Source organism: Hippoglossus hippoglossus, chromosome 5 (genome assembly GCF_009819705.1).
Source record: "Hippoglossus hippoglossus isolate fHipHip1 chromosome 5, fHipHip1.pri, whole genome shotgun sequence".
Classification (NCBI taxonomy): Eukaryota; Metazoa; Chordata; class Actinopteri; order Pleuronectiformes; family Pleuronectidae; genus Hippoglossus; species Hippoglossus hippoglossus.
In genome coordinates this window covers 30003995-30016603 of record NC_047155.1, presented here as the reverse complement: position 1 = coordinate 30016603, position 12609 = coordinate 30003995, and the positions used below count along the sequence as shown (strand labels likewise).

At 39.1% G+C, this 12609-nt stretch overlaps 1 protein-coding gene across 13 annotated transcripts in view; it reads right to left on the bottom strand.

Annotated features, from left to right (window-relative positions):
- Positions 1 to 12609, bottom strand: part of nfasca (neurofascin homolog (chicken) a) — a 121690-nt gene that overhangs the window by 46260 nt on the left and 62821 nt on the right. For 4 of the 13 annotated variants that reach the window (XR_004613979.1, XM_034586796.1, XM_034586797.1 and 1 more), the window contains exons 3-6: positions 11397 to 12234; positions 8891 to 9061; positions 3152 to 3169; positions 632 to 737 (exon numbers count right to left, since the gene is read on the bottom strand). Coding sequence is in view for 12 of the 13 variants with exons in the window: in XM_034586796.1 (XP_034442687.1) it covers positions 632 to 737; positions 3152 to 3169; positions 8891 to 8984 (218 nt within the window). In the remaining variant the exon portion in view is untranslated. Of the gene's footprint in view, positions 1 to 631; positions 738 to 3151; positions 3170 to 8890; positions 9062 to 11396; positions 12235 to 12609 lie in introns of those variants that run through there. The other 9 variants (XM_034586790.1, XM_034586789.1, XM_034586791.1 and 6 more) reach the window with 6 other exon arrangements.

Here is a 12609-nt window from a genome sequence, read left to right as displayed (position 1 = left end):
TAGGGGAAAGGGGGTCACTGAAAAAGGAAGGGTGGTTAAGATGAAAATGTGCTATTGTGTGTGAGAGAGACACAGACGGTGGAGGACAGACTGGCAGGAGAGCACATCAGAGTGGCACTGTCACCCCTCATAATTCTCACTGGCACGGACAGACCAGAGTCAATGGAGATAGAGGAGTGGGGAGGGCAAAGAGAAAACCAAAAACAGACTGAGCAGGGTGACAAAAGGCAGCAAAGGAGAGAAATAAAGACAGAGAAAATACAATGCGCTTGAGTGAATGGATTAAATGATAAACAGTGGGAATGCATCACATGAGCCTTCCCTGCTTTGTCCTCAGCTTCATATCCCTGATTAGAATCTAGCTTGTTTGTTCATTTTGTCACATCAGTCTTAGTGTGACCTTTTCAGCATGTTTTCAGAATTACTGTCAGATTTGTGAAACGTGTCAAACTATTTAATTTTGCTAACCTTTAGCCACTCAGCTATTGTTCTTTAATGTCCATTATGGTTTAGGTTAAGTTAATAGTAGGCAAGTAGTAGCTAGAGTAAATGAATGTAAGTCAATGTAATGTCTTCTGACACCATGGAAATACGACTCTTAGTATGTGTGTGTGTTTGTGTGTGTGCTTACGTTGGCACTGGGTTGCCCTTGGCCTCACACTCGATGATGATGTTATCTCTTGGGTCGACAATGTAGTCCTTCACTGACTGTTTGACTATAGTGGGGGGTTGCTTCACTGTGGAAGGAGGAGGGAGACAAAGAAAGGGTTACAGAAATTTGGTTGTGTATACATAATGAACACACACATTCATGCCCATGCACACACACACACCGTTCTGCTTTGCATGTCATTTCATTTCAGCTACTGAAAACTAGTAGCTAGTGAATTATGTACGGCTTTCTTAAAGATCGATATTTTGATTTCTTGCGTTACAGTAATAAAACCAAATGGAGAGACATTAGATGGCAAGAACTGAATGCCGACCAAACAAGAATATGTTTGGTCGGCATTCCTATATCAGGTACTATCTACCGCCTGCACCTTAAAGGGATAGTTCACCGTAAAATGAGAATTCACTCATTATCTACTCACCACTAAGTCAATGGTGAGTCCTTCTTCAGACGAAATTAAACAACAGAAAAAACACAACATGCCTCCATACTCCTTGTGTGATGTCATCCAAGTGTCCGCAAGCCACAACATTCATGTTCAACTCAAAACAAGGTCATTTACACCATGTTTTAATCCTAAATGACCGCTGATATCTTCCTACGAGGTGCATTCAGGGACCCTCAGACAACCCATCGTGTAGCTAAGTCCGCTTCTGTTGGACCTTTAGGCTTAAAACACCGTTTAAATGACCTTGTTTCGAGTCAAATATGAATGTCCGGGCTTGCGGACACTTGGTTGACACCACACGAGCAGTATGGAGGCATGTTATGTTTTTTCTGTTGCTTTATTATGTCTGAAGTCAATGTCACCATTGACTTCAATTGCATTGGATTCTGCTGCAACAAAGGTTACCCCTTGTTTTGAAACACTTCACCCACCCCTCCATCGGCAAAGTGGTGAGTAGATAATGAGTGAATTTTCAGTTTTCAGTGAACTATCCCTTTAATCTTCTGCACAATCCTTAATATATTTAACCTATTGTCATATTTTAATTTTTAACATATTTTTTATAAATGTTATTTAAATCTCTATATATGTGACTAGGTTGTTCACTTATTGCTCTTGTACTTAAGGTTCCTGATTTTATCTTTCTTGTTAACTATAGTACTTACATCTAAATTTGATTTATCTTTCCCCCAATGTTTCTACTTAATGTTTGTTATGTACCAAACACCAAAGTAAATTCCTTTAATGTTGAAAACCTACAAGACAATAAGTATGATTCTGATTCTAATGAAACTAGAATTACAATGCTTTGTTTGTATGCATCCGCCACCCAGTGCATTTTCAGTCTACATACATTTCTTTACCCAGACACAAATGAAGTCACCGTGACCTTTGACCTTTGACCACAGTTAATCTTTGAGTCCAAGTGAAAACTGGTCAAAGTTTGAAGAGGTTCTCTAAAGACAGACTTAAGATATCATGTTCAAGAGGCCAAAACATACTTTATGAGGCCACTGTGACATTGAACTTTGACCTTTCAGGGTTTCCACTACCTTCATTTTGCAGCGGCCTGTTCCCCCTACCTTACTCGCCTATTGACCTCCGCTCACTTTGCACTTAAACAATAAACACCAACACTAAAGAGAAGTTATTAGGACTTATACAGTACCTGAAGATTACTTTTTGTTTGTTTGATTCGCCAAAGTCTTTATGAGTTACGTATTTAAATACACTAATAAAAAGTCCAATATTTTGTGCAGACTAAGTTCACCTGCCCCACACAACAGGAGACGAGACGTACACAGCCAGGACTTCAGGGTTAAAGTGGCCGGAATGATCCGGATTTATGATCCGACACTATTGATTAATAACTGACTAAATTTGATAGTCATATGGGATTTGTTGACAGTAAGAAAATATAGAATATCACATTTCTATAATTTCCACAGATTTTTTCCTTTTTATGTTTGTTTGAATGAAAGGTGATGATCAGCTCACACAACACAAGATAAGTAGCACTTCAGAGAGCCAGCTGCCTGCTGGTCAGACAGAGGCAGAGAGATGACAGAGATGAAAGAACACTTTCCCTCTGTAATTGAAACTCTTCAAGCTAATCTTATATAGAACTGAAACAGCACTGTATTATGGCCTATATAGCCCTTGTGTTGCTATGGTAACCATAAGAATATAGGTGTAAAGTAGCATGCATACTCGTGATAATACCAGGCTATGAGAGCTATGGCACACAACACTCTTTTATATAACATAACTACCCATGAGTTATCCAAGCACATGTGATCTCAACATAGGCACACTAATTGGTGTTAATTACTGTTAATGTGATCTGCTCATGAGTGCAATGTACTGTATATGTGAGGGTCTTTAACCTCTATGGAACAAGGGGGGGGGGAAATGTATTAGAAGCAAACATCGTTCTGTCTTTTTCACAGTCAACATTAGAAGCTATGAGCTAAACAATGAGCTGGTGGGAAAGAGGCATTAAGAGTGGCATGTTAAAAAGAAACACTTACGGTCTTGCTGGATCTTTGCTGTTAGTCCAACGTAAAGCCAAAGAGAGACAAAGAGACAGGTGGACAAAGTGTAATGTGATTGTTAATTATATCAAAGACAAAAACATTGATAATACTATGTTAGACATTTTTATATTCATCTTGATTATGTTATAGCTCAGTGGTTCCCAACTGGTGGAGTCCATTTTGAATGGGTCACAAGCAAGTATTTCAACTTCTTCTAGAAAAGAACTATGTTGGTCGACCTCAACTTGAAGGGAAATCTGGACCAGTTGGGGACCGTTGTTACAGGTTAAATACATACATTATGTTAAAAAGCTTATGTGAATAAATATCTATATTAGTGTGATCAACACAATGAAACAGAGAAACAGTGACAAAGGACTCATCTAAAATGAGTTCCCACATCATAAAAGTATGAGTAAGGAGGAAGAGTAAGACCATACACAAGTTATGCTTTAGATCGTATATCCAACACAATAATACAATGTCACATACAATCTCAAGCGGGTTCATTCTATGACAATTAACCATCTAGTTACATAAGGGAAATAGAACTATAATTGTGTTTACAACTTCGCATGCATGGATGTATGTGAAGGCCACCACATGAACTTTTTAAAGAGCTGTAAACTGTGTGTACTGTTTACTATTCTGGACAAGCCACAATATCCCACACAAAAAGAAAGATACAAGACATACTAAAGGTCTAGGATTAATGACTTTAGATTGTCAGGAGAGAGTGGAGCTCAATGCTCACCAGACTTTGTTTAATTTTATCAGAGTTTATGTGTGGTGGTATCAGATTCTGCACATGATTCAGATGCTTTTTTTTTCTTTCTGCAGCACCAATGATAGGATGATTGTAAATGTAGTCTGCTGTGGTTTACTGAGTTCACTCAATATACACTACCGTTCAAAAGTTTGGGGTCACCCAGACAATTTCGTGTTTTCCATGAAAACTCACACTTTTATTTATCAAATGAGTTGCAAAATGAATAGAAAATATAGTCAAGACATTGACAAGGTTAGAAATAATGATTTTTATTGGAAATATTAATTTCGTTCTTCAAACTTTGCTTTCGTCAAAGAATGCTCCATTTGCAGCAATTACAGCATTGCAGACCTTTGGCATTCTAGCTGTTAATTTGTTGAGGTAATCTGTAGAAATTTCACCCCCCGCTTCCTGAAGCACCTCCCACAAGTTGGATTGGCTTGATGGGCACTTCTTGCGTACCATACGGTCAAGCTGCTCCCACAACAGCTCAATGGGGTTGAGATCTGGTGACTGCGCTGGCCACTCCATTACAGACAGCATACCAGCTGCCTGCTTCTTCCCTAAATAGTTCTTGCATAATTTGGAGGTGTGCTTTGGGTCATTGTCCTGTTGTAGGAGGAAATTGGCTCCAATCAAGCGCTGTCCACAGGGTATGGCATGGCGTTGCAAAATGGAGTGATAGCCTTCCTTATTTAAAATCCCTTTTACCTTGTACAAATCTCCCACTTTACCAGCACCAAAGCAGCCCCAGACCATCACATTACCTCCACCATGCTTGACAGATGGCGTCAGGCACTCTTCCAGCATCTTTTCACCTGTTCTGCGTCTTACAAATGTTCTTCTGTGTGATCCAAACACCTCAAACTTTGATTCGTCTGCCCATAACACGTTGTTCCAATCTTCCTCTGTCCAATGTCTTTGTTCTTTTGCCCATATCAATCTTTTCTTTTTATTGGCCAGTCTCAGATATGGCTTTTTCTTTGCCACTCTGCCTAGAAGGCCAGCATCCCGGAGTCGCCTCTTCACTGTAGACGTTGACACTGGCGTTTTGCGGGTACCATTTAAAGAAGCTGCCAGTTGAGGACCTGTGAGGCGTCTATTTCTCAAACTAGAGACTCTAATATACTTGTCTTCTTGCTGAGTTGTGCACCGGGGCCTCCCACTTCTCTTTCTACTCTGGTTAGAGCCCGTTTGTGCTGTTCTCTGAAGGGAGTAGTACACACCGTTGTAGGACATTTTCAGTTTCTTCGCAATTTCTCGCATGGAATAGCCTTCATTTCTAAGAACAAGAATAGACTGGCGAGTTTCACATGAAAGTTCTCTTCTTCTGGCCATTTTGAGAGTATAATCGAACCCACAAATGTGATGCTCCAGATACTCAACTAGCTCAAAGGAAGGCCAGTTTTATAGCTTCTCTCACCAGCAAAACAGTTTTCAGCTGTGCTAACATAATTGCACAAGGGTTTTCAAGGGTTTTCTAATCATCCATTAGTCTTCTAAGGCGATTAGCAAACACAATGTACCATTAGAACACTGGAGTGATAGTTGCTGGAAATGGGCCTCTATACATCTATGTAGATATTTCATTAAAAACCAGACGTTTCCACCTAGAATAGTCATTTACCACATTAACAATGTATAGAGTGTATTTCTGATTAATTTAATGTTATCTTCATTGAAAAAAACAGTGCTTTTCTTTGAAAAATAAGGAAATTTCTAAGTGACCCCAAACTTTTGAACGGTAGTGTATGTCAGAAAATACCTTTAGTCATGTTGTCATTTTGTCCCATTTGAATTGATAACTGAATAACCATTGCTGTGGAAGTTTTCTGGAAGCTGGTGAAAGGAGAACTCAGGCAGCAGCTGATGTCTTATGCAGAAGGTTTTAATGTAGACTTGATGCATAAAGGAGACCAGAAGGTGGAACAATATACAAACGCTAACAGAGTAACATGAGTAATTGTCACCCCCAAATCTGAAGATGTCTCCCACAGCATCCCCATATATCTCCTTCTACTTGCATCACCCATTCCAACTGCACATCCATAAATGGCTAGAATGGCTGTCACTCTCTATGTTACATGTAGGTGTTCGCATCCTATTGGATAGTTAAGCCTAAAGCATGCATTCCTAAATAACGTTGTGTCCTTACGTCTTGCCAATGGTGAAATACGCAAAAGAGTTGAAGTTGGTGCCTTTCTGTCTGGGCATCTGAGTTAGATATGAAAGTCCCTCAATGTAGATACTACAAGGTAATGCTAGTTGGCCCTTTATCTATAACCTGACCTTGGGCACAGCGAAGAGAGTGTGTGTGAGGATGGTCAAAAATTCCTCAACAACCATAGATTATACTTTTGAAAAGACAGTCATCTGACAATAAGTTATGAATTGGGACACATTTATTCATCTGTCAAACTGTAAGTAACTGTGATGTCTTCCAACACAGGATTTCAGTCACATTAAAGAAGAAAAGCCTCATCCCACGAAGTTAGATAATTGCATGACTAGAGAAGATCATTATTATTATAATATATATATATAAATATATATATGTATTTAATTTTATAGATATATTTTTTAAAAATTATATATATTATTATATTATTATTACTATTAGAAGGTCTTTATTTAGTCATTAAAGGGTTTCCTGGCTCTGGTTATAGAGCAACCCTGTGTCAGGAGCTTGAACTTGCGTCTTTTTTTATTTTTTTTACAGCAGATAGCCTTGAAATTAGGTATGTGCTGTGCGCACATATGTCTGCATGTTACATTCATGCATATCCCAAAAGAAGGCTTTGTTTTCTCAAGTGCTAACTACATAACTACATAGACCTATTTACTGAATTGAACTTGTATTCATCATCTAAAGGCCTTCCCTTTTAAATGTTCAGATGCATGTGAGGAGGATGTGTGGAAAGCACCAATTGATAAAGGTCAATAGTGCAGTTTGCTGTGAAGTAGATAAGTAGACATAAGGAAAAGAGGGGGATGGGGTTTCTCCCTACTGAATTAAAGCATCAGCAGTGGAGCATGTGGTGCCTTTGTTAGTGCTTCTGACGCAGGGCTAAGAGGGGGTGGAGTCTTGAGGCCTTGAACATATCATAAACCATGATTTTGCTAATAATGTGCAATTGAAAAGCTGAGGGATGGTTCAAAAAACACTTTATAACTAATGGTGTAATAAAAAAACATTAATTAACAATGGGCCTCAATCTCCAACTGTTCTTAAGAAGACATTTCTAAACAAAACCCACTAATGCGGTTTTTACAACGATTCTGAAATTCACCAATACTTTTCTTATCTGGGATTTGTTCTGAGGTGAGAAACAAAATCTTCGCACACTCAAGAGCACTATTTTGCTTGTGGAAAATCAGTTATGGATTTATTTATTTTTTTGATTCTACAATTGTATTATGGGATTTAAAATAGCATAATACAAAGGTTTCAGTGCATAATTTTATTTTTGCACATTTGAATCCATTTCTTTAAGTGCCTCAGAGATTTTAAACACACTGAAATGTGGGTGTGAGGTGACACAAATAGTTACTATTCTTTAGATTTCACACACTGTTGTTTCCATATTAAATGTGTCAGGTGTTCCATGGTTTCACATCTTTTAGTTAAAATGTTCTGTCCAAAATAACCTGTTGATTTTGAAAAACGAGCAGATTTTCTGTGTATAGAGAACATTTAAACCAGATGCCCTTGGGGCTCTCTTGGTTTGACATCATTAATTATTGTACAGTTGAGGAACATTTATCTTTGTTGTGTGTGTGTGTGTGTGTGTGTGTGTGTGTGTGTGTGTGTGTGTGTGTGTGTGTGTGTGTGTGTGTGTGTGTGTGTGTGTGTGTGTGTGAGAAAGAAAAAAAGCAAAGAGAGGGTGAAACTGAGGAGAAAGGCTCCTCTGTGGTTTTGTCTCCAGATCCCTCAAGTATCTATTTAACAGCAGATTCCAGTCAGGCTGTCTTCCTGAATGGACTCCTGTTGTATCAGAATTGCTATCAAACATTAACATTTGCATTGATTTAATGATTACTTGTTATTTTTGCAGTGTGGCAACCACCTGAAGTGACACAGTATTACGAATTAAGAATTCGGTGTCAGGAAGCCAATATATCACTGTACACCCTTCAAAATTATTTGTATTAGAGCAGAGTGGCTAAAGTTGATCTTTTCTTTTCTCATCTTCCATCTGTTTGGCTCATTTTCGCACTCACAGAACATTTCAGTGGGTTTTACCAAGCTACAGTAATAGGCCTAGATTGCAATCTGTTACCTGTGGTTGATCTGTGTGTCACTTAGAAACCAGGTAGCCAATCATAAGTGAGGCCCAGAGACAGAGAAAATGCCCTGTTCTTGCTAGTGCTCCAGGGAGAAGCATGAGAGAGGAGATATTTAGATTATTTGGGGTACTTAAAAGCACAAAAATATATTTGGATATTTGGGACATCTAAACACATTCAAATAGAAACAATTTCCATTACTACTGAATTTATATTAATAGTAGTACTGTCTGTCTTTATTGCTTCATCTTTATTACTAACTAAAATACCTTTTTGTTTTTTCCAATGGAGCTTCCCTGCTAATGTGTAAATGGTGTGAACACCTAAAAATCTTGAAATGCAGATTGTTTTATTCGTACCCCCACCCCCGTCAAAATGTGAGCTAATAAAGGTTTGTACAACCTGACACCAAATCAAATACATCTAATTACTTGAGTAGCACTAGCATCTGACATACTGTAGTTTTCCAACATACTGTTTTACATAAAGCACGTCAATGGGGCAACAGCAATTCAGGCAGCACTGACCACTCTTAGGAAAATCAAATTCTAATCCTGTCAGATTGAAATGTCTATTTCAACCAAATAAACAGTTTGATCTAATGGTATAGCATTTGTATCACCATTTGCTGTAACATATTGAGGTAAAATGGATCTGATGATTGCCGGGTGACTTACGGTCTTGTGGGACTTCGATGGGTGTTGCCTCACGCAATGATAGAAGCAGTAAAGACACGAGAGCCAGGGCCGTGTGCCTGCCCTGCCCCAACATCTCTCCCTAATTGGCTCGCCTTGCTCCTCACCACTGCTTATTGGCCAGATAGTTCTCCTGAGAGCCGCGCCGAGGACCTGTGAATACAGAGACAGAGACAGATGGTTAGGATGAAGACAGCATGGTAGACAGTAGAGTAAAAGAGCAGTATACACTGTGTATGTGGGGGTGAGTGCGTGTTCTGACAAGAGAGAGTGTGTTGACTCTGGCCTACATTCACAGCTGAGTCTCTTTGTGGCTCCTTAGAGAGCAGCCTGGAAACAAAATAGAGGAGAAGCCCTGTGCCACTGCTTCAGTGGGATCAGGCTTGTCACAGGCTGCTTCACAGGAAGACACTTAACAGGAAAGTGTGGAATACTTTCAATGAATTTCCTGAAATTAGTATGCTGAATACTTGATAAAACATAGTCATGTACTGATATCAAGATGATACTCTTACATGTATCACAGTACTGTCTATACTGGTCTTAATGGTTAATGGTCATGATCAGTTTGGAATTTCGTCATTTTAGGGGAAAGGCCATTTGGCCTTTGATGTAACAAAACTCTTTAGGGCATAAGGGCCATTCAGTGAATTAAAAGTGATGAGCTAATAAACAAATAAACTCACTGATCAGAAAAATCCCAAATGACATGAAACATATTGTTGTCTTTAATTAACTTATCTGATATTTTTTTCTCGAAGAAGTAGTTGTTATACAATCATTGGAATGACTTCTACTTCTCCCTTACTGAAATGTTCAGAATCCATAAGTATTCAAACATTTCATTTCAGAAGTTAAATTGGCGGTAAGACCACCATAGGTCATAGTGAGATGAAGCTCAAACATTACACAGAATGAGCAAACACATTTTTGAGTGGGGGGGGGGGACTTCAAAATGCAATAGCCTGTCAACATGTGAATTTTTGGATTTCATCATTTTAAAGTTATCACAATTATGATGCAAGGTCGACATTGTTCCAAGCCATGTCACTTGAGTCCACACCTCTGTTCAGTCATCTGTTTATGTCCAATGTGATGGCAATACTACAGTTCAAGCTAGAAATTTGGTTAGGGGTTAAAAAGGGACCAGTACCATCCACAATGGTGTTCCATCACCTTCCAGCTACTGCCATTAAGCTACTCACGCAAAACAATCAGATAATAATAAACACAACACAACACACACAACACACATCCCCGTGCCGTTCTGATCCATAGTCAGACTGGCCACCAGGACAGGCCGTGTCAGTCTCTGTATCAGCCCTCTCTGTGTGCCTCTCATTCAGGGTACACATGAGAGAGCCCTATGTGCCCCTTCCCTCACTAAGGCTGGTTCAACTGACCTGTGTAAGTGTAAGTTCACTTCTTGTGTGCTAAACAAACATTTTGTTTGTTGGTGGTTACTTGTTTGTCACAATTGTATTCCATACCAGGTATCTGTGCCCTTTGTCCAAAATAGAATTTACTGGCCTGAGCAACTTGTGTATTGTGATAGGTTAACCCAAAGATATCAACATTAAGAAACCTACAGGTGGTGAAATGGACGCTATATTGATGATTTTTACAGTCAGTGCTGTCTTTAGCCTTTGTAAATATTCAGCAGCCAGCACACCACACAGAGCTTTCTAATTTACACCCCACCATGTCCAAATTAGAGCTGCGCAAAGACCACCTGCCCACTGTTAATCCCTGTACCCTGCATGCTGCCATCCCCCACAGTCCTCCTCTCTGCTTTCATTTATACCAGTGCTCAAAACTCAGGTTGCCATTTCAAATCTCCAGGAACCTAGGAGAAAATGTGGATGGTAAAATTGACACAACACAAAGCACTGCTGATGAGGACTCTGACTTCGCTGAATACGCCTTAACTGTGTATAAAGTGTAAAGGATCTTACAGCTGTTCAGTTCAAATAAATGAAGCAATATTCTTTGTTGTAAAAACTGGACTAATATCTTTCCAATGTAGTATTACAACTGCTGTTTCTTTAAAGTTATGACCCCCAAAACATTATACACTATATAGAATATACAGAAAGAGCAGTCAACCTTTTACAAATTACTTTTTGACTTATTGCTGCCACTGTTATACTGTGCTTTGATCAGGCCAGAAATATATAAACCTTTTCATTTAAGCTTATTCTGGCTCATTAGAAAATGTTCTGGCTGATTTTTCATTATCTCTGAGAGCCAAACAAATAATCCAAACCAAACAAACTGCTGTTTAGAAAGAGTTATATATACTGCCTTTTAAAAATGATAGATGAAAGCAATACACCTTTCTCTATAAAAAATGGATGATTATTATTATTTATTAATGCTGTACTCTACAGTGAATGGCATGAAGCATATCAGCATCATGATATTCAATTGGGATAATGTCAACAACGTTATTTCCTGATGATGATGCTATATAAAATATTTCGCTCACATTGTAGGAGCAAGCACTGACGCAGTGTCTCTTTCAACTGTGAGCAGTGGAATAACAGACTGACTTCACAAGAGAGGGGACTCAACAGCTTTATGGCCCAAGGGCAGTTGTCAGATTTCACCCAAAACCTGCAAACACCTCCCTCTCACACACACACACACACACACACACACACACACACACACACACACACACACACACACACACACACACACACACACACACACACACACACACACAACATACACACGCACACACAGACATTATGCATAAACCATCTGGTGGCATGTCAGTCCTAAAGTATTCAACTAAATAGCTAATCTGTCCCTCGGGAGGTGAGACCCCAGCATGGGCAGGCATGAGGAGCCATTCACACACACACAAAACCTCACTCTGCAGTCCAGATGTTGTGAAAACTGACCAGTATCACATTATCTCTTTTTAATTACTGAGCTTGTACACACACACACCTACACACACACAAAGGGCAGGGAACAGTAGAGGGATAAGCAAAATAAAATACCACACAATCCACTTTAGAGAGAAATGTGATGAGAAAGTAAGAGAGAGATAAAGAAGATAGAAATGGAGAGAGATCGACAGAGAAGAGTAATAGCAGCAAAATCTCTGAAGTAGGTCAGAGCTTGTCTCCATATGTGGAATCTCTCTCTACACCCTGCAGTGCATTATCGTACAAATGACAAACAACCACTGAGAAAAAGGGTCAGTGAGCATTGCATACAACATACTACACATTACCTCACATGGCAATGTAGCAGCAACATGTATACTACTCGGTTTTTACAGTCCCCACTGCATGGCACCAAGGAGGATGCTTCTGTTAAGTATACAAACACATGTAGCCTAAATATAAGTCCTCTTTGTAGGTTGATGCATAGATTGGTTGATTTATTTATTCTATTTATTCATAGTTTACTCTTTTCAATTTATGAGAAAGTACAAATTGTAAATGCAAGACCATCCCCGCTCTGTGAATTAATAAGTTTGTACTAACATGAGTATAAGACATCGTCCTGTGTGTATGGGAACTGCCTTGACACTGAGTCACACGTACATCCACAAACAGACTGAGGCTGCTCCTCATTAAACATTATATTTTCATGGGGCTGTCATTAATACACACCTGGTCTATACTGGTTCTCATAAATGGAATAGCATTTACGCATCAAGTCTGTTAGGGTATAACATTTTC